The 27,328-nt window shown below is 40.9% G+C and overlaps 1 protein-coding gene across 4 annotated transcripts in view; it reads right to left on the bottom strand.

Annotated features, from left to right (window-relative positions):
- Positions 1-26,291, bottom strand: part of syk (spleen tyrosine kinase) — an 88,912-nt gene extending 62,621 nt beyond the window's left edge. Inside the window, exons 1-3 of one of the 4 annotated variants that reach the window (XM_070988488.1) lie at positions 26,080-26,282; positions 19,813-19,910; positions 1,552-1,663 (exon numbers count right to left, since the gene is read on the bottom strand). Coding sequence is in view for 1 of the 4 variants with exons in the window: in XM_070988489.1 (XP_070844590.1) it covers positions 26,080-26,203 (124 nt within the window). In the remaining 3 variants the exon portion in view is untranslated. Of the gene's footprint in view, positions 1-1,551; positions 1,664-19,812; positions 19,911-26,079 lie in introns of all 4 variants that reach the window. The other 3 variants (XM_070988487.1, XM_070988489.1, XM_070988490.1) reach the window with 3 other exon arrangements.
- Positions 26,292-27,328: the final 1,037 nt, after the last annotated feature.

Here is a 27,328-nt window from a genome sequence, read left to right as displayed (position 1 = left end):
TGGCAATTATGTTTAAGAGTATCCTCAGAAATACAGAGATAAAAATGTGTGTGTGGAATCTGATCTTACTGCACTATGGCGCCTTAGCAGTTTTTCACAAATGTTTTTGCATCATTAGTGTGTTCACACTCATCTTGCATACTTTATTCTTGCATGCCTTTTTTACTCACCTATAACTTCAAAACCATTAATGCTACATTTGCCATTCACATATCAATACACACCTAACTTTGTGCTGTCTGCTGCAATTTTAGGCTACAAAGACAACTGATATGTCAAATTGTAATTTTTTGGAGATGTCTGCTGTCAGTCATATTTTTGATCACTGTTAGCTGAGATGTATTAATTTATCTACTATTGTCTCTTATTAATCTCTTAACTTTTCAGTCAAGTATCATTTTTTGGATCCTGCTGCAGCAATCTGACTGTCAGAGTGCAAGTGAAAAGAACAGCAAAGCTATCTACAACACAGCATTAAAAAGATCTCAACACTATGACATTTTAAGGTAAATAGGCTATAGTCAGATTTCATCTTTAAGGTGATTTGGTTCACATTTGTTTGGAGTTCATGCTGCGGGGATGGAAAATCTCACCATGTGATGTGTACTATACACTTTGTGGTCTTTTTACTGTCACCTTACTGTAACAATGTCAAACTGCTCACGTCAACCCTCATCAAAGGAAGTGAGCTGTCTTCACTTCTGTCGTTTTTACCTTAGATGAAATGTGGCTTTAAAGGGAAATGTAGGCCTCAATTTAATAAAATCATATTTGGTGTCATGTGAAAATCCTTTAATTTTTATGAGCCATCACATGCAGAGCTCTCACTAAGTCCATCTTCACTTGTTTTACTTTTTTGTTAGCAGGGTTTTTTGTTGTTATGTAATTTTAATATTCCAAAATTTCAATTTAATGAAATCACTACAACCACTACCCTGGGGAGGTTTACCAGCACACACAGCAGTATCATATAGAAATGCACTGGAAAGATAATTTCAGTTTCATGTTTCAGCTTTCTAGAAATCTACTTATCTTTTAATCTCTGTACTTCGTATTGAGTATCCACCTATACTGAGTATGATCTATTTTTATTTATTAATTTAACTTATCACCACATAACTGGTACAGCTGCATACATACTATAGACTGAGAGTGTTAGAACGTTTTCCATAAAGCATTTATTTACATTGCCACCTGATGGCCATTTTTGGCATTGCATGTATTTTAATGCATGTATTTACTTCCTTTGCCCTCTAGGCAGTGTTTGTTTGACATTACATGTTTAGGACTGCTGCACGGTCCTAGAAGGTGCAAGAAGGTTGCAGGTTCAATTCCCGGGTCAGGCCTTTCTGTGTTAAGTTTGCATGTTCTTCCCATGCATGCGTGGGTTCTCTCCGGGCACTCCGGCTTCCTCCCACAGACCAAAAACATGCTCATTAGGTTGATTGGTGACTCTAAATTGCCCCTAGGTGTGAGTGTGAGTGTTAGTGTGAGTGTGAATGGATGTGTGTATGTGCCCTGCGATCGGCTGGCGACCGGTCCAGGGTGTACCCCGTCTCTCGCCCGTTGACAGCCGAGATAGGCTCCGGCCCCCCCGCGACCCCGAAAGGGATAAGCGGCATGGAAAATGGATGGATGGATGGATGTTTAGGACCTGAACTTCCTGTAAAACAAGAAGGGGAGTGTTAGACAGGAGACGCTTTTCATCACAGCTAAAGAAGAGCAATGTTTTGTTGATAGCTCTTGGAGTGACATAATCAGTAAATGTATTGTTTATCATCATCATTATGTTGTGGAATAATCATTTTGGGGAATTTGCTGATTTGCTGATTTTGAGATACTATGTCACTGAACATGTTACTATCTTAAATTTACCTGTGAATAGGCTATTTGCTATCACAGTATGATCCCGCAGATTGAGATTATAACTCACATGGTGCAGTGCCATACCTGTATGTTTGCTAAAATTTACTTCCTTTTTTGTGCTTACCTGTTATCCACCCAGTGGTTTGATGTCATTATTTTACAGAAGTTTATTTGTAATGTATTTTTTTGCAGTTTCACACATCTTCTTAAATCTACTTAAAGACAACTATTGCCTGGTTCCTTGAGAGATGATGGTATGAAGAGGAGTTAAGTGAGCTGTGAAAACTCAGTATTGGATCACTAGTGAAATGATTGTATTCTGTGTGGAATGTAAACAAGATGACGAAATATAATGTGAATGGCACAAGCAGTCAACGACATACAGATTCACAGGAAATCGAAGAGTCTAAGTAGCAACAACAAGACTCAGTCACCAACATGGAAAATAAAGACGCTTCAGACAAGACATTATCAAAAGCCAGTTCAGTGAGATCTTCGGACAGAAAATGATCAAACTCCAGCTCCAGGGACTTCCGGTGGCCTCAAGACCAAAGATGGCTGCGTGATACCCCAGCTCTCGACTTAACTACCACAAATCCCCCCACAAACTAGGAGATTGAACTTAAATAGTGCTTACAGCACTAGATAATGCAAGGGGGGAAAGAAAGAGCCCTTCGTATGTCATTAAGAAGCGGTAAAAAAGGAGAAACGTCGATAGACGGTGCTGGCAGAGACACAGAAGATGCTAACGCTAGCTGCGGCGATGAGGCTATGCTAGGAGAAACGGTCTCCTTGGACTCGATCCGCAACGCCATAAAACACTCCATGGCTGAGGCAATGTCCGAGCTGGAAAATAACATCTCCAAACAGCTATCGGACTTCCAGCACAACTTTAAAGAGGACATCATAAAGCAACTCGGCGAAATGAGAACAGAGATCAACCAGAAGATGGAGGCGACCGCAGGAAAAATAGCAGCGGCATCACAAAGACTCAACGAAGCCGAAGAACGTATCGGAGAAGTGGAAAGGATGTTTTGACCAACGTGCAGAGAACTCAATCGACTTTACAAGCCAAGATTACTGAACTCGAAGGACACTCGCGCCGCAACAATATCCGGATTGTATATGAATTTTTTGGATTCAGGGACAGTCACGTATGACAGCGCAGGTCAAGCGGCGGTGGATTTACGGTCAAGGGGAATCCCGGTGCCATGGAGGGGTGATGACGCATCGACAGGCTCGACACGGATGAGCTCCTCTTGGGAACCCGTGAGGAGCACCTGACGTGGCGAGAAATACCAGCTAAGTATCCGTGACAAGCTTCGTGGATTTCAACGTGTAACTGGAACGGAAATTGAGTGATCAGCTTTGATCATTTGCCCCATCTCACTATAATATCACCGTACACATGAGCCTTGGTTGTTCTTACATTCTTATCTAAATCAGAGAAACGGCAACAGCAGAGTCCCTTTTTTTTATAACATCTCTGTTTTCACTTACTCTACCACCTTAACTGTGAAGTAAGACTACGCCCTGCTGGCTTGCTAAATTCTATGGAGCACACCTATTATCTACTGCTTTCCTCGGGCTAAGGCTTTTATTTTTTTATATTTTGACGGATAAGGTAGTCAGTCCATAGAGTACAATGGACCCACCTACCCAACACCAAATTGAGGGGGCCCCCCACCTAATGGCTGGCTCATCCCCCTACACAAGAGGTACAGGGATAACCTCTTTGCTGGAAGCCCAATGTGTTTGTTCTGTTGGTACTTTTTTGTTTCACTGTTATAGCTGTTCAATGCACAATGTAAATAGTTGTTATTCATTGTTTTCGAGGGTCACAAGTGAGTGTTTGAGGGAATTTTGGCCAAAGTATGCATAACAAAGATTTTAAGGTTGTAACTCTTAATGGTTAATGGTCTGACAAGTCTCATTAAGAGGGGTAAAATGATATCGAAGGTAAAAAGAGAAAAGGCCCAAATCATATTCTGGCAAGAAACTCATTTGACAAATAAAGAACATGAAAAATTAAAGAAAATGGGTTTTAGACATACATACTATTCATCATTCAAGACAGGACGTAAAAGGGGTGTGGCTATTCTGTTGCCAAATTCTGTTCATTTTGAATTCCTATCAGAAACTAAAGACAGGGATGGTAGATTTATAATGGTAAAAGGTAAATTAGACCAAAGAGAGGTCACACTACGTAATGTGTATGCACCCCCATGTAGCAGTAGGGAATTCTATAAGAAAATATTTGATTTACTTGCATTTGAATCTGCTGGAGTTACCATATGTGCAGGTGACTTCAATATGATCCTTAATCCAGGTCTTGACATAACAAATCAAAAGAGAAGAATCACAACCACTGAAAAATGGATCAAAAAGAGAACCCAGGATCTTGGTTTGACAGATGTCTGGAGGCACTTTCACAAGCGGGACAGACAGTATACATTTTATTCAAGTTGCCATAATGTCTATTCAAGGATAGATTATTTGTTTATGCACAACATGGAAATGCACAGGATAAAGGAATGTGAGATTAACTCGAGAGACCTATCAGATCACTCTACTGTCTACCTAAGACTACACCTAGACGGCAGACTAAAATCAAAACATGGAGACTGAATGTATGCATGTTAAATAATGCTGAGTTTAAAGAAAAAATGAAAAACGAACTACAAGCCTATTTGGAGATTAACAACAAGGAAAACGTGAATCCAGTAAAATTATGGGACGCAGCTAAAGCAGTCCTGCGGGGAAAAATAATATCAGAAACTGCTTTTGTTAAAAAAATGAAAGCCCAAAGATTACTGGATTTACAAAATCAGCTCTTAGACCTTGAACAACAACACAGGAAAAATAAAGACCCACAACTACTCTTACAAATGAGACTAATTAAACAAGAAATAGATAAGATCTACTGTGACGAAATTGAGAAAAAGCTCAGATTTACAAAACAAAGATACTATGAGGCAGGCTCAAAAGCCTCCAAGCTGTTAGCCTGGAAGCTGAGAAAACAGCAATCTGAAAACACAGTATATAAGATTAGAGACCCTGTTTCTAAAAAGATTACTCAGGAACTAGATGGGATAAGCATTTGAGCATTTTTATCAGTCTCTGTATGTCCAACCTACACCTTTCGACTCTGATAAGGTTGAAGAATTTTTGAACCAGTTGGACTTGCCCTCACTGGGGAAAATACATAATGACAAATTAATAAAAGAAATATCAATTGTAGAAATAGACAAGGCCATCTCCTCCCTGAAGTCCTGCAAGGCCCCAAGGACTGATGGGTTTCCAGAGGAATGGTATAAATCGATGAGGGAACAACTACTTCCTTTGCTACATGAGAGTTTCAATTATACATTCAAGGAGGGAGTGATCCCCCCCTCTTGGAGAGAGGCAACTATTTCAATTATCCCAAAAGAGGGCAAGGATCCAAAAGAATGTGGGTCCTATAGACCCATTAGCGTTTTGAATCAGGACTATAAAATATATGCAGCTATCCTAACTAAAAGAATGGAGGAAGTGATGCCTTCACTGATAGATGAAGACCAGTGTGGGTTTATTCAGGGCAGGCAGACCCAAGACTGCATAAGGAGGACCCTGCACATAATTGAATACATTAAAAAAGAAAAACTCAGCGCCATCCTACTAAATATGGATGCGCAAAAAGCATTTAATTAGGTTGGGTGGGAGTTTCTTTATAAGGTTATGGGAAGATTTAGCTTCCATGAGTTGTTCATAAAAAGTATTAAAACATTGTACACATCCCCTATGGCCAGAATTAAAGTTAATGGAGGTCTGTCTAAAACCGTACACTTATGTGTTGTCGCCAGGGCTGTCCGGCCAGCCCAGGACTCTTCAACCTATTTATTGAGCCACTTGCTCAAGCAATAAGACAAGACCCAGAACTAGAAGATATCACAATAAGAGGTAGAGAGAACAAAATATACCTTTTTGCAGATGATCCATCCATCCATTATCTATACCGCCTATCCCTTTCGGGGTTGCGGGGTGCTGGAGCCTATCCCAGCTGCAATGGGCGAGAGGCGGGGTACACCCTGAACTGGTCGCCAGCCGATTGCAGGGCCACACTCACACTCACTCACAATTCACACTCACACTCACACTTGATGACAATTTAGAGTCATCAATTAACCTAATGAGCATGTTTTTGGTCTGTGCATGCACGGGAAGAACATGCAAACTTCACACAGAAGTTTGCATCCCCGCCTGACCCGGGGATCGAACCGGCAACCTTCTTGCTGTGAGGCACGCGCACTATACCTGCTGCGCCACCGTGCAGCCCTTTTGCAGATGATATTTTAGTCAATTTAAGAAATCCTGAGTCTGGAGTTCCCAGACTAATGAATCTGTTACAGATGTATGGTGCCATGTCAGGCTACACCCTTAACATTGATAAAACGCAGTCTTTAGTGTTTACCCCAACACCAGAACTTAAAAACGGATACACATTCAACTGGGACTCTCCATCAATTAAATACTTTGGTGTGACATTAACTAAGGACCTATCCCAGCTTTATAGTAGTAATTACAACCATATTACTGTAAAGATAAAAGAAGATCTAGATAGATGGGCCTCCCTGCCCCTTGACTTTGGCAATAGAATACTGACAATAAAAACTAATATTTTACCCAGGTTACTGTACTTATTCCAGTCTTTACCTATTACAATCCCTAATAGTCAATTTAGCGAATGGGATAAATTAATATCCCGTTTTATTTGGAGTGGGAAGGCCCCTAGGATAAGATATATAACCCTGCAGCTGCCAAAGAGCTGTGGAGGTATTAGTCTACCGAGCCTCAAGGATTACTATCTTGCATCACAAATAAGACCGCTAATGCTCTGGTGTAATCAAGAATATTTTGCAAAATGGAAAGTTATTGAGCTCTCACTTTCGGATAAGCCCCCTCAGTGTTTACTAGGATATTTTCCAGCTACAAAACATAATATCCAGAATCGGTGGGTTAAGTTTTCAATAGAAATCTGGTCTGGTCTGGTGAAGACACTTAAAATTCAGGGAGAAACTCGATTGTTATTGTGGCCAGCTTGTGACCCGAGCTTTGGGCCGGCTATGAATGATAATAGCTTTGCCCAATGGGTGAGCAAGGGAGTTAAAGCGCTCTGTCTGTTGGTTGACAATCAGGAATTCATAGATTTTAAAACTATGTCAGAGAGATATGGTCTAGGCCGACACGAGTTCTATAGGTATTTACAACTCCGGCACTATTTTGACAAGAATGTTAAAGGATCCTTGCCAAATAATGTATCAGGTATTACCCAGATGTTTACCAGAGCTTATAACTCAAAACTATCCAAGAGAATTATTGGTGAACTATACAGGCACATAGTCGAACTACGAGGCCATACGACAAATTACGTAAAGAGAAAATGGGAAACAGAGCTGGGAACTGTTATCTTCTCAGAGAAATGGACTAATATTATCAACACACAAATTACTACTGCAGCCTCACAACAATGGAGGGACTTTTCTTGGAAAAAGCCTTGTTCTCACTCTTTCTCATGAGAAATGGAAAACAGTGCAGCCACTTTTATTTGTTGTAGTATACCGCTCTCCTGGTCCTTACTCCAAATTTATAGCTGAGTTCTCGGAGTTTCTATCAAGTTTAGTTCTTGAAGCAGATAAAGTAATTATTGTAGGTGACTTTAATGTACATGTCGACGTTGATAATGACAGCCTTAGCACTGCGTTTATCTCAGTATTAGACTCAGTTGGCTTCCGCCAGAATGTACATGAACCGACTCACTGTTTTAACCACACCCTCGACCTTGTTCTGACATATGGCATTGAAATCGAAGACTTAATCGTCTCCTCACAGAATCCTCTTTTATCAGACCATCATTTAATAACTTTCGAATTCATATTACCAGACTACCAGCCAGCAGGCAAAAATTCTTATACCAGACTCCTGTCTGATAGTGCTGTAGCTAAATTTAAGGATATGATCCCATCAGTATTTAATTCAATGCCATGTCTCAATACAACAGAGGAGTCTTATGCTAACGTTAGTCCCTCCCAGATTGACTTCCTGGTTGATAGTGCTACAGGATCGTTGCGTATGACACTTGACTCTGTTGCTCCCCTAAAAAAGAAGAAAATTAAACAGAGGAGGTTAGCTCCATGGTATACTCCTCAAACCCGCAAATTAAAGCAAACTTCACGGAAAATAGAAAGGAAATGGCGTTCTACCAATCTGGAAGAATTTCGGTCCGCCTGGCAAGACAGTCTTAAAATATACAGGAAAGCCCTCCGCAGTGCCAGGGCAGCCTATTACTCTGCACTAATAGAGGAAAATAAGAACAATCCCAGGTTTCTCTTCAGCACTGTAGCCAGGCTGACAGAGAGCCATAATTCTATTGAACCATGTATTCCTTTAGCTCTGAACAGTAATGACTTCATGAGCTTCTTTAATGATAAAATTCTAACTATTAGAGACAGAATTCATCGACTTCTGCCGTTAACAGGTACTGTTTTGTCTTCAAACGCAGAAATCATAGAAACTGTTACTCAGTCTCTCGCAGTCTTAGACTGTTTTACTCCCGTTGACCTTCACCAACTAATTTCAATAATTTCATCATCAAAATCATCTACCTGTATTTTAGATCCTATCCCGACTAAGCTGTTTAAAGAAGTATTACCTCTAATTGACTCTACAGTTTTAGACATGATCAATCTCTCTTTATCAACAGGCTACGTACCACAGTCCTTTAAAGTAGCTGTGATAAAACCGCTACTGAAAAAGCCTACTCTTGATCCAGGGGTTTTAGCCAACTATAGACCGATATCCAACCTTCCCTTTCTCTCAAAAACTCTTGAGAAAGCAGTTGCCAATCAGCTGTGCGACTTTCTAAACAATAATAGTTTATTTGAGGATTTCCAGTCAGGATTTAGAGTGCATCATAGCACAGAGACAGCACTGGTTAAAGTTACAAATGACCTTCTAATTGCATCTGATAAAGGATTTGTCTCTGTACTAGTCTTACTGGATCTTAGTGCTGCATTTGACACCATTGACCATGGCATCCTATTGCAGACACTGGAACATTTCATTGGCATTAAGGGAACTGCGCTAAGCTGGTTTAAATCCTACTTGTCAGATCGCTCTCAGTTTGTACGCATTAATGACGACTCCTCTGTGCTCACTAAAGTCAGCTATGGAGTTCCGCAGGGTTCTGTGCTTGGACCAATTCTATTCACCTTATATATGCTTCCTTTAGGTAAGATTATCAGGAAGCACTCAATAAATTGCTATGCAGATGATACCCAGCTATATTTATCAATGAAACCGGAAGAAACCAGTCAGTTAACTAGACTACAAGCATGTCTTCATGACATAAAGACCTGGATGACCTGCAATTTTCTGATGCTAAACTCGGACAAAACTGAAGTTATAGTAGTAGGCCCTAAACATCTTAGAAAGTCACTTTCTGATGACATAGCAGTTATGGATGGCATTGCGCTGGCCTCCAGCACCACTGTAAAGAATCTGGGAGTTATCTTTGACCAAGACATGTCCTTTCACTCCCATGTAAAACAAATTTCAAGGACTGCCTTTTTTCACCTACGTAATATCGCAAAAATCAGGCATATTTTGTCTCAAAATGATGCAGAAAAACTAGTCCATGCATTCGTAACTTCCAGGCTGGATTATTGCAATTCTTTACTATCAGGCTGCCCAAATTCATTGCTGAATATTCTCCAGTTGCTCCAGAACGCTGCAGCACGTGTTCTGACAAAAACCAGGAAGCGAGATCATATTTCTCCAATACTCGCCACTTTGCACTGGCTCCCTGTAAAGTTTAGAATAGAGTTTAAAATTCTCCTCCTTACTTACAAAGCCATAAATGGCCAGGCACCTTCTTATCTTAAAGAGCTCATAGTACCTTATTGCCCTACTCGAACACTGCGTTCCCAGAATGCAGGTCTACTTATGGTTCCTAAAGTCTCAAAAAGCAGAACAGGAGTCAGAGCATTTAGCTATCAAGCTCCTCTCCTGTGGAACCATCTTCCAGTCTTTGTCCGGGAGGCAGACACTGTCTCTACATTTAAGAGTAGGCTTAAAACTTTCCTTTTTGATAAAGCTTATAGTTAGGGCTGGCTCAGGCTTGTCCTGGACCAGCCCCTAGTTATGCTGCTATAGGATTAGACTGTCAGGGGACATCCAAAGATACACCGAGCTCCTCTGTCCTTCTGTCCCTCTCCATCCGCACGCTCTCATGTCCTACCACGGCGTGTTACTAACTTAGCTCCTTCCCTGGAGTCTCTGTGCTTTGTCGTCTTGCAGGTTCCCATGGACAGTGGCTGAATCTGGATTGTGGATTTCAGCTGCATCTCCTGCCTTGGCCCTGCCTGACATCCACTGCAACTGCTACTGCTGTTATTACATCCACTGTCACTGTTACTGTGACTGCATGTCTGTCTCTCTATCTCTGTCTCTGTCTCTCTCTCTCTCTCTCTCTGACTGCATTTCTGTCTGTCTGTCTGTCTGTCTGTCTGTCTGTCTGTCTGTCTGTCTGTCTCACTCTCCCTCTCTTGCTCTTCCTCTCTCACCCAACCGGTCGAGGCAGATGGCCGCCCACCCAGAGTCTGGTTCTGCTCGAGGTTTCTGCCTGTTAAAAGGAAGTTTTTCCTCGCCACTGTCGCCAAGTGCTTGCTCATGGGGGAACTGTTGGTTTCTTTGTAGATAAAAGAGCTTGGTCTGTACCAGCTCTATATGGAAAGTGTCCTGAGACAACTTCTGTTGTGATTTGGCGCTATACAAATAAAATTGAAATTGAAATTGAAATTGAATTGAAATTGAAAAATTGTGTCAGATTTTTTATAACACCAAAACGAAAGTCCAAACAGACTGGACTCCCACCTAAGTGCTGGAGAGAATGTGGCCACTCCATAGCAGACCACGCACACATATTCTGGGGCTGCCCTGCCCTCGGACCTTTTTGAGATGGGGTTCACAAAGTAACCAGAGAAGTCCTAGGCTACGACATTGAATTCTCCTGTTTGTCTTTTTATGTGGGGAACATAGACCTGGAAACATCTAGGGCGGACAGATATCTTTTGAAAGTCTTCATGGTGGCAAGTAAAAAGGCCATAACACGACGTTGGCTTCAAAAGGACCCGCCCACCCTTAAAGAATGGCTAAACATAATTGACACTATCCAAAGTATGGAACGGCTAACTTTTAGTCTGAGACTTAAAAAGGACAAGGGAGAAGCACTTTGGAGAAAGTGGGACAGCTATATTCAAAAGAGAAACAACCTATCTTGTACTTGAAATGCTTTGTCAAGTGATTGTGACACCATTGATACCAATGCCCTCACTAGTTTATATGTGCCCCCCTGTTCCAGTGTTCTTATATGTTTGAGTGTTTGTTTTCTTGTTATACTTGTAAAGTGTGAATGGTGTATGCATAAGCAAAAATCTGGAAAAAAATGAAGTAACAAAAAAAACTCCAGCTCCAGGAGATCTTCAAAGTTAACCACAAGATCATCTGCCAGATCATCCGTTTCATCCAGAGCAAGCATGGCTGCACCTCAAACACTAGCTGAAGCAGAGGCCACTAGAAAGGCCCCCCCTGCTCAAAGAAAAAGGGGGCCTTTCTGTGTGGAGTTTGTATGTTCTCCCCGTGTTCACCCATGGTATCCTCCTTAAATAACCCCCACTAAAAAAACACGCAAGAAGACCACCATCTGACCAATGGTGAAAACAGAGAGTTGGGTCCCCAGGCGCCGGTCGGCTGGCAGCCCACCGCTCCTGGTCTGCCGCAGAGGGAGGATGGACCAAGGATGGGTTAAACGCGGAGAATTATAATTTCACGGAAGCATGGCATGTAGTGTGCAACTAAACTCTGTGTGTAATAATAAAAAGTATGTTTCTTCTTCTTCTTCTTCTTCTTCTTCTAGAATGGGGGCAGCCTACGCACAAAAAGAGATAAAGGTTCAACTTGAGTAGGCTCAAAAAGGAGCAAAGGCGAAAGCTGAGAAAATTCAATTAGAGGCAACACTGGATGTTCTTCAACATGACAGGGGAGCTGACGCTGCTATGGCAAAAGTTAAGGTCACGGAGTCTGCAGCTGCTTAACACAAAAGTTCTAAGCATTCCCTCGATAATGACTTCCTCTGCGGTCAAGAGGAACAACCTTCAATAGACAAAAGCCAGAGAATGTGTCAAACATCACTCAGATGAGGAGTATAGCAAACATCGAGAAGGGGAGAGAGACAATTTTACATCAGGAAAGGATATCACCAGAGGTGATATCTTTACCAAAGCATGAAAAAGTCAGTCCACCAGATGCAAAGCCATCATCCCACAGAAATGATTATCAGCAGTACAACTACTCTCTTGATACAAAAGAACGTTCAACAAAGGACAATCACACTAGTTCACTCCTCAGCACCTCCAAACACAATCAGCACTGATGTACAACTCTTCACCAGAGGTAGACAATACCACAACAGAACTTGCTAGGTTTCTAGCAAAGACCAAGTTGGTGAGTGGAGGGCTGACCAAGTTTGATGGACAGAAAATTACCTCAGCTGGAGATCCACTTTCAGGACAACTATTTCTGGCCTGGTCCTTAGTGCTAGCGAAGAGATTAACTCATTAATCAAGTAGTTGGGCTCTGAATCTGTAGAAGATGCCCAAAGAATCAAAGCTGTGAAAATTAACTATCCCTCTGCCTGCCTAGCCATGATTTGGACGAGAATGGATGAATGTTAATTTGCCGAAGGCTATTGAAACAGCGCTATTCTCCAAAATAGAGAATTTTTTTTCAAAGCTGTCAGCCAAAGACCACCAAGAACTATGTGAATTCGACGATGTGTAGCAGGACTTGGAGACTTCAAAGATGGAAGGATACCTGCCTGGCCGAAGCTATCTAGACACAGCTAGAGGGGTGTTACCCATCGTTGATCAACTATCCTTTCATCTCCAGGAGAAGTGGTTGACGGTGGGGTCAAAATATAAGAAGAATTTCAGAGTAGCATTCCCACAGTTTTCATTTTTCTCAGAATTTGTACGAAAACAGGCCAAGGCAAGAAATTACCCTAGCTTCAATACAGCTATGTACACAGCCAACCCTAAGAAAGTCTTCCAGCAGATGTCACACCAAAAACATAGTGTCTGTGCATAAGACAGATGTGTCAAAGGGATAAACAACCTTGCATGTCAAAACAGGGGAAGACCCAAGAAAAACTTGTCCACGGCACCACAAGCCGCACACTCTGAAAAAGTGCAAAGGGTTGAGAACCATGTTGCTTGAGGACAGAAAGAAGTTTCTTAAGGACAATGGTATCTGCTTCCATTGTTGTAGCTCATCCTCACACCAAGCCACCGTCACCACCCACAAACAGATAAGAACTTTCCCCAACCAGAAGCCTTGGATGAACAGTAAGGTCCGCCTCCAGGGAAGCTAAACACGCTCACAAGCTAAGGATTGAGGAGCACTTCCACAACAACAACAACCCCAGCCACATGTGGCAAGCCCCCCCGGCTAACACAGCCAAAAGACAGCCTCAACCACCAGCAATGCCTCCCTCCTTGATGAGCTCAACAGCTTCTACGTTTGCTTTGACCGGGACAACACACAACCAGCCACCAAAACTGCTCCCCACCCAGATGAACAGCCCCTCATGCTTTCCACTTATGACGTGAGTTCTACACTCAGCAGGGTGAATGTCCGTAAGGCTGCTGACCCTGACGGCATGACCATTAAGTGCGCAGAGTGTGAAAGTGATAGGCATCTGGCAACTCTGCACCCTGGTCCAGCTCCGCAGGCATCTAAGCCTTCCTCTCCTCCTAAAGAGCATGGCAGGAGGGAGGGCATCACTCCAAGTCATGGTGTCCTAACTACATGCACAGAAGTACACTATATTGCCAAAAGTATTCAATCCACCATCCAAATAATTGAGATTAGGTGTTCCAATCACTCCCATGTCCACAGGTGAATGAAATCAAACACCAAGGCATGCAGACTGTTTCTAAAAACATTTGTGAAAGAAGGGGGCACTCTCAGGAGCTCAGTGAATTCCAGCATGGTTCTGTGATAGGAAGCTACCTGTGCAACAAGTCCAGTCGTGAAATTTCCTCACTCCTAAATATACCAGTCAACTGTCAGTGGTATTATAACAAAGTGGAAGCAATTGGGAAAGACAGCAACTCAGCCACAGAGTGGTAGGCCACGTAAAATGATGGAGCAGGGTCAGCAGATGCTGAGGTGCATAGTGCACAGAGGTTGGCAACTTTCTGCAGAGTCAATCACTACAGAACTCAAAACTTCATGTGTCTTTCAGATTAGCTCAAAACAGTGCATAGAGAGCTTCATGGAATGGGTTTCCATGGCCGAGCAGCTGCATCCAAGCCATACATCACCAAGTGCAATGTAAAGTGCCAGATGCAGCGACAGATTCTCGGCCAACATCAGTGTGTGACCTCACAAATGCACTTCTGGAAGAATGGTCAAAAATTCCCATAAACACAGTCCTAAACCTTGTGGAAAGCCTTCCCAGAAGAGTTGAAGCTGTTATAGCTGCAAAGGGTGGACCGACGAAACCCTATGGATTAAGAATGGGATGTTCATACGCGAATCAAGGCAGGTGAGCCAATACTTTTGGCAATATAGTGTATGTGGAGCTGGCTTCCCTGGAAAATCTTGTTCCAAGATTTTGTCGCTGTCTGATGAAAACCACGTATCTTCACTGGTGATTTTCTGTTTTTATTATGAATGGCAAGCACAGGAGTGCCAAGCTTGTTGCATCATACCCAAGAAGACTTGAGGCTATAATCACTGCCAAGGGTGCCTCGACTAAGTACCGACAAAATGGTGTGAATACTTATGTATAGGTGATGTTTCAGTTTTTTATTTTTAAAACTTTTTTCACTTTGTCATTATGGGGCATTGTGTGTAGACTGATGAGACAAAAAAGGAATTTAATTAATTTTGGAAAAAGGCTGTAACTTAACAAAATATGGGGAAAGTGAAGGGGTGTAAATACTTTCCAAATGCACTGTATACATAGACATATTGGTTACAGTTTTGAAGTTATGGTTACAGTTTTGCTTTTTATTGAGTGTAATTGCATTTTAACTTAATTTTGTGATGGGTTTAGTGAGTTTACATATTAATAGAATTGCGATTTTTATAATTAAATCAGTTATTCATTTCTATTGAAGAGTACTGACAATTATCTCTGTGTCTTTCCTGGTGATTCATAACAATAATTAATATAGAGATATTTGTAAGGTCCTAACATTTTAATGTTTTTTACATGGAAACATGACATTTTGCCAGTATAGAGTGTTGAATGAGCCAGTTTTAAATTTGGTCATTACTGTCTGGTAACATTCACAACAGTCGAGAGAGCCTGTTGTTGCATTAGTAACATTGTTTTTAAAACCTGCACAGTGGATTATCTCAGATCGCATCAGTTATGCTGTTGATTAGAGACTACATGTAAGTTTGATAAACTGAAGCCAAATTTGTATGTTTTGGAGGAAAGCCAAGGAAAAAGAGGAAAGTTACTTTAATCTCAGTAACCTGTGGACACGTTATTGCCAAAAGATAGGTTCTTGTACTAATTACAGAACCACAGTGCAGTTTTTTGAAACAAACAAACAACAAAGAACATATCTTGCCAGGAGTCCAAAATGATCATTTTGGTTAAATAATATTAAGTTTTGAGCTGAGCATAGACGATAAACTCTGAATGGATTCAGATCAATGGATGCAGTGTTGGATAATTAATAAAGTAAAGCAGTAAACAGTTCAGTGATGACTTTATAAAGACAAATTTTTCATTTATGGCACTAAATGTGTGTATTTACAGTGTTTCATGTTTATTTTGTAAGTTACTTTCACAGAAAACGTTTTCTTCTCCAGAAAAAAATAATTTTTTGGACAAACATGTTTTTCATCGGACAGCGACGATTTTTTTAATCCAAGTCTACCACAACGGCCATCGTCAGGAGATCAAAACAATTTATGCAATCTTGGATGATCAGACCAATATGTCATTAGTAAGGACTGAGTTCTTCATGTTTGATATCCAAGGTGTACCCGCTCCATACACCCTGCGCACCTGTTCTGGGGTGGTACAAACTTATCCCTCTGCCCACACTCATCAAGTGTAACGAAATACCCCACAACCAAGCAGAGATACCAACACCTGATGCTGCTCATCACCATCAGCACTTAAAGCCAAAAGCTGCTGAAATTCCATCCCTGGACCCAAGGGTCAGACATCCTTCTGCTCCTTGGACATGATCTGTTGCGTGTCCAGAAAGTACAACATCATGTTAATGGCCCTCATGATGCCCCATATGGTCAGGAACTTGACTTGGACTGGGTTATCATAGGCAATGTTTGCCTTAGCGGTGCCCACATGCCAGGTGAAGTCAGCGCTTTGAGAAAAGAACCAATAGCCATCACTGCTGATATTCAGCAGTTGTTTTACTTGTTTGTCATACAGAAAGACAACAGAGATGTCCTGCGCTTTCTCTGGTACCAAGGCAACAATCTCACCTAGGGTGTTGTTGACTACTGAATAAGTCCCTCTTCAGCTGTTGCAATCTTTGGCTTGAGAAAGGCAGCAAGCGAAGGAGAAAAGGAGTATGGCAGTGACGCTTAGCACTTCATGGAGAGAGACCTCTACGTGGACTATGCCCTGAAGTCCTTGGAAAGTGAAACTATCAATGTCCTGTACAGACCCAAGAAAATGCTAGCACTCTCCAAATTGAGGCAATACAAGAATGCCTCCAACAGCGTGAGTGATGGATGCTTTTCTGACAGAAGACAGTGCCAAAGACATTAAGGATCTGGATCTGTCAGTAGATGAACTTCCTGTTATGCGTTTTCTCCGACACCTCAGTTAAAGTTATAGTGGCAGTAGCTTACCTGAAAGTCACCAACAGAGATGGTTATAGTAAAGTGGGCTTTATCCTAGGTAAAGTCAAGTTGGCTGCAGTACCAGAACTCACTGTACCAAGACTTGAGCTCTGTGCCACTGTTCTTGTGGTACAGATGGTCTACCAGAACTGGACATAAAATTTAACCACATTACATTCCACGCAACATGGATACATTCACAATCAACATTGGAGGTTCTATGTATACGTAAAGAAAGTACAGAGAATAAAACAATCTACACAGCCAGAAAAAGTGGAAGTATGTTAACGGAGCACAACCCAGCTGATCATGGCTTACGATCTGTGCGAGCAGGCCATCTTCACAGCACCACTTGGTTGTCTGGTCCAGCACTCCTCCGCAAGCCCCAGACATCAGAACCTGCCATTGAGGCCTCGTTTGAACTTCAGAGACAGATAATGAGATCCGTCCAAAAGCAACAACACTTGCCACCAAAGTGTCTAAAAAACTTCTGGGATCTACACGATTTGAACACTTTTCTCAATGGAACTCACCAAGGCCATTGCACGGCTTCTTCACATTAGGAGCTTCGCCAAGTCCACAGATGACAGCACTTGTGTTGGCACACCTATAAAGAAAGCCTGACAGATACAGAGATGGCAAGAACAAAGCATACAATTATAAGATGTGTGCAGCAGGAGGTGTTCTCTGAAGAAATCAAGTGCATCCAGGTACTCCTACCAGTCCGCTTTGCAAACTTCACCCTTCATCGATGACAATAACTTACAGCGAGTAGAAGGACTTCTTACTCAGGCAAAACTGCCTACAGATGAAGCCAATCCTCTCATCCTCCCAGACTGACATCATATTGCCAGTTTGCTCATCCGCCATCATCATGAAACAGTGCAACATCAAGGGAAACACTAGACAGAGGGAGCAGTCCGAGCAAAAGGACTGTGGACAATACGAGCTAAAAGGTGTATATGTAGCATCATTCACAAATGTGTGACCTGTAGAAAGGTGCAGGGGAGATTGGAACAGCAATAAATGGCAGACTTACCTGAAGAACATGTCCAGAAGGATCCTTCTTTTTCCTACATTGGGCTCCAAATCATACCAGAGGAGGTCGAGACAGGGGCAAGAGATGGGCAGTCCCGTTTACCTGCATGTCAACTAGGGCTGTTATAGAGGTCACAGAGGGCATGAACTCCTCCAGTTTCATCAACTCTCTGTGAAGATTCTTTGCTATCAGGAGACTTGCCAAGCAGCTACAATTAGACTGCAGTACCAAATTCGTTGGAGCAGACAAGGAACTGAAGTTTGATCCTCCAAATCCCAGCGATACTAGTGTGGAGGATTATCTTTTCAAGCAAAGATGTACCTGGATGTTCAACCCTCCTCACTCGTCACACATGGGAGGCACTTGGGAGCACATGATCGGGGTTACATGACGATCCTCGACTCTATGCTTCCACAAAGTGGCCACTCAAACTTGACCCATGAGGCCTTGAACACTCTCATGGCTGAAGTCACTGCCATCATCAACACAAGAGCTCTGGTGCCTGTTTCATCAGACCCAGAACCACCCTTCATCTTAACTCCTGCAACTCTTTTAATTCAGAAGATAGGGGCAGCCTTACCTTCTCCTGGGCACTTCTCTAAAGCAGACCTCTTCAAGCACCAATGGAAGTGGGTTCAAGTCCTAGCAGACATGTTTGGGCTCGATGGCATAAAGAATACCTGAACACTCTATCAAGTCATCAGAAATGACAGTATAGGATGCAAAACCTGAAAGAAGGACAATAAAGTGAAAAGAAACAAGTGGCCAATGGGAGTCATCATGAAAACCATTCCAAGCAGAGACAGATTGTGCGCAAAGTGGAAGTGAAGGTGATGTGGCATCAGGCCTCAAAGACATTCTCAAGACCCATTTCAGTGATTATCCTACTTCTATCCCTGGAAGATCAGGAGATGTGAATTATGTTAATGTGGCATCTTAAATGATGCCAGGTGGGGAGTGTGTTGGAACATTTTCCATAAGCCATTTATTTACATGTATTTTAATGCATGTATTTACTTCCTTTGCCCACTAGGTAGTGTTTGTTTGATATTGCATGTTTAGGAACTGAACTTCCTGTAAAGCAGAGAAGAAGAGTGTTAGACAGGAGATGCTTTCTTTTCATCACAGCTAAAGAAAAGCAATCAGCAAAGGATATTCTGCAACCATCCTTTTGTTGATAGCGCCTTGAGTGGCATAATCAGTAAGTTTATTGTTTATCATCATCTTTATGTTGTGGAATAATCATTTTTGGAAATTTGTTGATTTGTTGATTTTGAGATGCTATATAACTGAACTATCTTAAAATTACCAGTGAATAGGCTATACGGCTATCACAGTATGATCCCTCAGGTTGAAATTTTAACTTGCATGGTTCAGTGCTATACCTGTGTGTTTGTTGAAACATACTTCCTTTTTTGTGCTTACCTATTATCCAGCTAGTGGTTTGATGTCATTATTTTCCTGAGGCTTATTTGTATTGTATTTATTTATTTATTTTGCAGTTTCACACTTCTTCATATTAAATCTACTTAGTTTAGCTAGCTGTGAAAACTCAGTATAGGCTCACTTGGAGGACACTGAGGAATAACAGTATACTGAGGTAAACCCACATTAAATCAGAAATAGAATCAGAATCAGCTTTATTCTCCAAGTATATGTGCACATACCAGGAATTTGACTCAGGTTAAAACACTGCACCCAATGTACTTGCATAGGAAAAAAAACAAAAAAAACATACAAAAGATAACAATAGGTTAAATGGTGCAAATATATATATATATATATATATATATATATATATATATATATATAGCCAATACAAAGAATGGTATGGTATACAATGAAATTTACAATGTGTGTTGACAGTGACAGTGAGTGATGAATGGATGAATGTACTTGTTAAAATTGGCTGATAAATGGCCAGTTAATGGATGTTTTGGTGTCAGAGGTTTAGTGACACTGTGTGACAAGCTTACTGTTCATCAGGGTGATGGCTTGTGAGAAGAATAAGGATTTAGAAGGCATCCCCTGTTGGCCTCTCTGCATTTTGAGTGTTTCATCTTTATTGACACACCTAAATGATACAGAGCTATTATTAATATTATTGGTAGTATTTCTTATTATCTTGTTACGACAAGTCAAAATGTCTGCTGGGGACCATTGCATTCGAAATATTTTAATTTGGTTAACAAACTTGAGCATTCCTTACAGAGCTTGGCTAGAGCAGAAGAACTCTGTACATGGAATATATGTGTGTTGAGTTCTTTGGATTTTATGTACAGTCAAGCCCAAAATGATTCATACCCCGGCAAATTTTGACTTAAAGTTACTTTTATTCAACCAGCAAGTTTTTTGTTGATTGGAAATGACACAGGTGTCTCCCAGAAGATAATAAAACAATGTACAAAAGGCATCATTGTGGAAAAAAATGTTTCTCAGCTTTTATTCACATTTGAATAAAAAGTGGCATGTCCAAAATAATTTATAGGCTTCTCAATAATCAATAGAAAAGCCGATATTGGCAATTACAGCGACCAAACACTTCCCATAATTACTGACCAGCTTTTTGCATGTATCCACTAGTATTTTTGCCCATTCATCTTTAGCAATGAGCTCCAACTCTTTCAGGTTGGAGGGTCTCCTTGCCATCACTCTGATCTTTAGCTCCCTCCACAGATTCTCAATTGGATTCAAGTCAGGACTCTGGCTGGGCCACTGCAAAACAATGTTTTTGTCCGCTAACCATTTCTTCACCACTTTTGCTGTGTGTTTTGGGTCGTTGTCGTGCTGAAATGTCCACAGGTGCCTAAGGCCAAGTTTCTCTGCAAACTGCCTGATGTTGTTGTTGAGAATCTTGATGTATTGCTCTTTTTTTATGGTGCCATTTACTGTGATTAGGTTCCCTCGTCCCATGGCTGAAAAACACCCCGAAAGCATTAGGTTCGCACCACGTTTGACAGTGGGGATGGTGTTCTTAGGGTTGAAGGCTTCTCCTTTTTTACACCAAATGAAGGATACATCATTGTGGCCAAACAATAAAAATTTTTGTTTCACCTGACCATAAAACAGAAGACCAGAAGTCTTCTTCTTTGTCCAGATGAGCATTTGCAAAGGCCAAGCGAGCTTTTGTGTGCCTTATCTGGAGAAGTGGCATCCTGCTTGGTCTGCATCCTTGGAACCCAGCAGTGTGCAGTGTCTGTTAGACTGTCTGCCTTGAGACGTTGCCACCAACAGAGCCCAGATTCACCAGGATGGCCTTGGTGGTGATCCTTGGATTCTTTTCAACCTCTCTCACTATCGTCCTGGCCAGCACAGGTGTCACTTTTGCCTTCCAACCATGTCCACTGAGATCACAGCGTGGAACATCTTGTTTTTTTAATAATACTTTGCACTGTAGCCACTGGAACCTAAAAACATTTACGGTACGTTTACACATAGCTCATAAACGGACATTTCACCTTCTCCATTTTCAAAAATAACATTGTGCACACGTGTCTGTTTTCACAAAACTTTACACTAACCCGTGTATGTATGCCGTCGACGCTGGCGGTGAAGCAGACTGGCTGTTCGTGTTGGAGGGGGAAAAAGTTGTTGCAAAATTGCTGACCTCCGAGCGCTCATTCGTCTCTGCTCCTCGATATAATGGAGCAGCTGTATTTGCAAATGCAAACATACAAAAAAGGTTTGCACCAACCTAAATTCGACTGCTACTCTGAATGCATCCATGATCACCATAGCCAATGAAAATGTAATAGATTGCACTTTTGGCGCAGGTGCAAGTTCTGGCGCATACTCTCCCTTTTCTCAGTTTACATGTGGACGTGCAACCAAAGTTTTCCAAAATCTCCACTCTGGCCAGAGTTTTTAGAATGCATCGTTTTCAAAAGCGAATTCTCCGTTTGCATGTAAACGAAGGGCACAAACAAAGGGAAACGGACCGGTCGCCAGCCGATCGCAGCGCACATATACACACCATTCACATTCACACTCACACCCACACTCAGTGGGAGGAAGCTGGACTGCCTGGAGAGAACCCACGCATGCACGGGAAGAACATGCAAACTTCACACAGAAAGGCCTGACCCGGGAATCGAACCTGCGACCTTCTTGCTATGAGGCACGCGCACTACCTGCTGCGCCACCGTGCAGCCCTCTCAAACTATCTAATGATCCCATAACGTTTTTTAATACTTTAATTCTCAAACAAAATGTCTCACAGATGCAAGTCCTTACAAGGACACACAATTCATTTCTTTATAAACATAAAAGCAAAGCACAGAACATACAAGGTGACAAAAGAGACTAAATTTCATATGCCTGTTACGGCTTCAAAAACATAAAAAGAGACAAAAAAGAGATCAGTCAGAAAAAAAAATCAAAAATGACAAATGACAAGTGAGATCAGTTTCACTATTCATATTTTATTGAACTCATTTTCACTTTCCAGATAGTTGTGGACAATTAATACACTGACATACCTTTAGGCATTTATATAATTAATATATACAGTACAGTAAATGTCAACAGCATTGCTCATATAAAATGCTAATCTATCACCATGCATTGAACTGAATTGTAAAATGAAAACTGCTAAATATGTTTTTATGATTAAATACTCATATAATTAATGTTCTCTCCTGTTTTCTTGCAGTCACTTTCTACCTCTTAAATGACACAACAATGACAATTTATATTTTGTGTGAATTATGTTAAGAATGGAAATAGCAAAAAAGAGAAATAGAAAAAGAAACATAAAAGTGCAAAATGGTAATGTCAAATAAATTAGTAAATGACTGAAATAATATATTGTAGCCATTTCCAATGTTAAGAGGAAATGACTACAATACAACCTCAAAAAAGTTGGCACGCTGTGTAAAACATCAATAGAAACAGAATGTGATTTGCCAAATACTGAAACCCATATTGAATAAGACAATACAACAAATGCTTAAAGTGAGAAATTTCATTGGTTTTTGAAAATTATATCCTCATTTAGAACTTGATGCCAGCAACACCTTTCAAAAAAGTTGGAGCAGTGACAAAAAAACTGGAAAACCAAGAAGATGCTTTAATTTCTGTGTACAACTGAGATCTCATCTTAAATGGGGTTAGGGTTAGGGATACTGTATGTACCCATGCAGAAACTAACATCCCTTGCTGCATGAAAATAACTCTTGATCTTATAGGAACTAACTGGAAAAACTAAAGTTGCTTTTATATTCAATGACAATAACCAAATGACAGAAAAACAGCACAGCTAAACATTGCATGTCTAGGTTAGTAATTTCATGAATTAATTAAATGTATACATTTCAAAGGTACAACCCTATTTCCAACAAAGTTGGAACGCTGTGCAAAACATTAATAGAAACTGAATATGATGATTTGCAAAACACTGATACCCCATATTTAACTGAAAATAGCACAAGACCACATATCAAATGCTGAAACTGAGAAATTTGATTGTTTATTGAAAATGATATCATAATTTAGAATTCGATTCAATTCAGCAACATGTTTCAAAAAAGTTGAGACAGTGGCAATAAAAGACTGAAAAGGTTATGAAATGCTGGTGGAACATCTTACAATTAATTAGGTGATGATTGGGTATTAAAGAGAGTCTCTCCAGTAAAGATGGGGAGGGATCCATCACTCTGTGTCAGAGCTCCCAAGCTCAATTAAAATGAACTGAAGCAAAGTGGAAAACTTTCCTTTGGTCAAAATATGAAATCTTTTTTGGAAATCATAGACGGCAGGTCCTCCAGGCTAGAAAGCAGAGGGACCACCTGGCCTTTTATCAGCGCACAGTTCAAAATCCAGCAGGAGTGATGGTATGGGGGTGCATTAGTGCACATGTCATGGGTAACCTGCACAATTGTGAAGGCACCATTAATGCTGGACATTACAGGTTTTGGAGCAATATATGCGGACAAGTAGACAACGTCCTTTTCAGGGAAGGCCTTGCTTATTTCAGCAAGACAATGCTAAACCACATTCTGCACATATTACTGTAGTAAAAGAACCCATGTGCTAATCCAGCTTGCCTGCAGTCCTGACTTGTCACCCATTGAAAAAGTTTGATGCATTGTGAAATGTAAAACTGACAAAGGAGACCCCGAATTATTGAGCAGCTGAAATCGTATATCAAGCAAGAATGGGAAAATATTCCACTTTCAAAATAAATTACTCATGTTTTTTTGCCTTCTCCAGTGCTTTCAACACAATCCAATTATCACTGCTTAAGGGGAAGCTGGAAGGAGTTGGAATAGAGTGCCACCTAGCTGCTTGGACCATCAACTACCTCACCAACAGACCATAGTATGTGAGGGCTTCATGACTGTGTGTCTGATGTGGTGTTTGCAGCACAGGGGCTCTGCAGGGGACAGCACTCTCTCCTTTCCTCTTCACCCTCTACACATTGGACTTCAGACACGACAGTGACAGCTGTCACATCCAGAAGTTCTCAGATGATACAGTCATCACTGGACGTGTATCAGAGGGGAACAAACTTGAATACTGGGAGGTCATCTCCAACTTTGTGGCCTGGTGTGGACTGAACCACCTTCACATAAATGCCAACGAAACAAAGGAGGTGGTGATAGAATTTCGCAGGAATGTGCCATGGAATACACCAGTGAACAGGCAGGGTTTGGACATTGTGATTGTGAACTAGTACAAATACCTGGTTGTTCACCTCAACCACAAACTGGACTAGACAAATCACACAGATGTCCTGTACAGGAAGGGCCAAAGTCATCTCAACATGCTATGAAGACTAAGGTGATTTCCCTGGCGAGGGATCAATAAAGGCCTATCTTATCAAAGTTACAGCAATTGGTCTCCTCAGTTCTCAAATGCTTGCAGAGTGTTGTTAAAGAAGAGGTGATGCAACAAAGTGGTAAACATGACCTTGTCCCAACTTTTTTTGAAATGTGTTGCTGGCATCAAATTCTAACAGAGAATATAATTTCAGTTAAATGTGGGGTATCAGTGTTTTGCAAATCATCAGTGTCCCAACTTCTTTGGTAACAGGGTTGTATAACTAATTAAACTTGTCCTAAACATCCTCTGTTACATTTCAATAAAAACAATAAAACAAGTGACTTCCACTGATATTAAAGCTCCATGTATCTTTTAAACAAAATCAACAAATATGACTTTTCTCCAAAGTGTTATGAGAGTAGGCCAGACGTGTATTACAATAGTATTAACCACAGTTGCCATTAGACCATTTTTAATGACAACAATCTTTACAACATTATAACATTAGACAAGTTTTTACTCATTTTCACCACTTTCACATACAAACAGCCATCCATATGAATCACGTCCACAAGTAGTTCCCAAATTGCACTTTGGGTGAACTGACCCTTTAAAGACTGATGGTGGCATGGGTGATAGGGGTTGGGCAGATTAGTAAGGAATGCGCAGATTGAATACACATTATAATTTGTGACCGATAGTTACGTTGGTAACATTGGTCCTAAATGTTCGTCCAAAGTCACAAAAAGATCCATTCTGCGCAGGTTTGATTATCAACCTAGCAAAGCAGGCAACTGCCCCAGGATCCCAGACCCTCAAGGGGCTCAAAGGCTCCAGGCTCACTGTGAGGCAAATAGTTTGTGGTTATTGAAAATCTCTTTGGTGACACTGGGGCTTCTGAATTATTCCTGATCTTGAGGCCCTGTCTTGTGGAGAAGCCCTGTGTCATAAAATTGCTAACTTTGTAATTTTGGGTGAAATTTTTGCTCACATAATGTTATTTCTAAATAAATACAGTATATGTTCAATCAATTTTCCACAAACTAACACATGGCAAAGCTGGAGCCAGGTAATATTTCAGCACACATAATGTAAATGCAAAATACAGTATGAAATATTAGAAGTTGCCACATGTAGTCTGCTTCGTGCTCTGTGCCTGACACTCAAAAGCAACATAGTTCGTACACACTGCTGGAACCCATATCTTATTATTTCCTCTGGGATCCTAGTTGGTTAATCCAACTCTAACTTCTGCTTTATCTTTGCATTTGCATTATGAGTTATATTCAAGCTCATATTCTTTAACTGCACGTTTACACTCATGTAGCAGCTGGTTAGACAAGTATAACTGAAAAAAACAAACAAACAAAAAACAGATAAATACTAGGCCAAGCCTTATATCTGATGGATGCACTCTAAATGAAACCATCTGAATATTGCGGTTAAATGGTCTAATGTGGTATTAACGGTAAAATACTCACCCTCTGGAGTACAGTCAATTTCTTCCAGGCAGTCAGTCTCTGTAACCCAACTGTTGCTATTCTCTATGGTCGCTTTGAATTTTAACATCATTTTTTTTCGAAGGTTATTCTCATGGCTCGGCATTAGCGTAGTATCTTCTTCTTCTTCTTCTTCTTCTTCTTCTTCTGCTTCTGCTTCTGCTTCTGCTTCTGCTTCTGCTACTAACTACTACGACTAATACTGCTACGTCTTATGCTGCTGCTGCCACTGCCTCTGTGCATATTGGCAGCTGCAAGAGGTGCATTACTGCCACCAACTGGACTGGAGTGTATAGCGAATTAAATATAGTCTTTCAGCTAAATCGGTTTCTTTTAAAAACTTAATGTCACAGAATACCTTACCTGCTGTTTTCCCCAAGAGACCCGACAACGTAAAGGCATGGTGTCTTGCCTTCCTTAGAGAGTGAAGAAGGTGGTTTTCTTTATTTTATATTTTCTGTAATGAAGTAGCACATGGACGACTGTGTCCATTTTTTGGTTGCATGCTTGCCTATCTTGTAGAAGGTATGGTTGAGGTCTGTATAACCTATTTTTGGTTGATGGGTGATGACATTGTCTTGCCTTCATTTCCAGCCCACCATCCTCCCAGCACATATCTTTGTATTTTATATAGATGTCTTATAGTTTCATTATCATTCCTGTACTCCTGTCATACTGACATATGTCCTAATGAATGTCTTAGCTTAATCTTTGCTTAATGGAACTTATAGGTCTACATGTTTAGGAGTGTTTGTTAGGCCAGAATTTCCCCCTGCTCATTTCCCTACTCACCAACATGAGCAGGAACCCATTGGAAGCAAGTAAATATACTCTTAATTTCCATCCTGTACAAAATAGGAATATTTCATTGTTAAAATCTGTTCCAAATGACATCTGATAAGCTGTCAGAGGGCACTGTTTCAGCAAAAGCCAAGGTATGGTGATGTGATATGAAATCACAAAAATACTCATGATTATAGGATTTTAAAAACATAACAATGCCTAATGTTTGCATGAAATTTGATACTTAGAGCAGCGAAAACATCTTTCATCCTATCCATTTTGGTGCATATTTGAGCACCATGGACAGAGAGCAGAGGTCTAATTATGATCAGTCATTTGTTTGAGGGTTTGGGTACTAACAAGATACTGAAAAGATACGAGATACTCACTGATACTCAAACCCTGGATCTATCAGAGATCTATCTTCTTTTCGTAGACAAATAGGCCT

Source organism: Chaetodon trifascialis, chromosome 20, assembly GCF_039877785.1.
Source record: "Chaetodon trifascialis isolate fChaTrf1 chromosome 20, fChaTrf1.hap1, whole genome shotgun sequence".
Lineage (NCBI taxonomy): Eukaryota > Metazoa > Chordata > Actinopteri > Chaetodontiformes > Chaetodontidae > Chaetodon > Chaetodon trifascialis.
The sequence above is the reverse complement of the archived record's forward strand: the minus strand, read 5'-3'. Positions and strand labels throughout refer to the sequence as shown.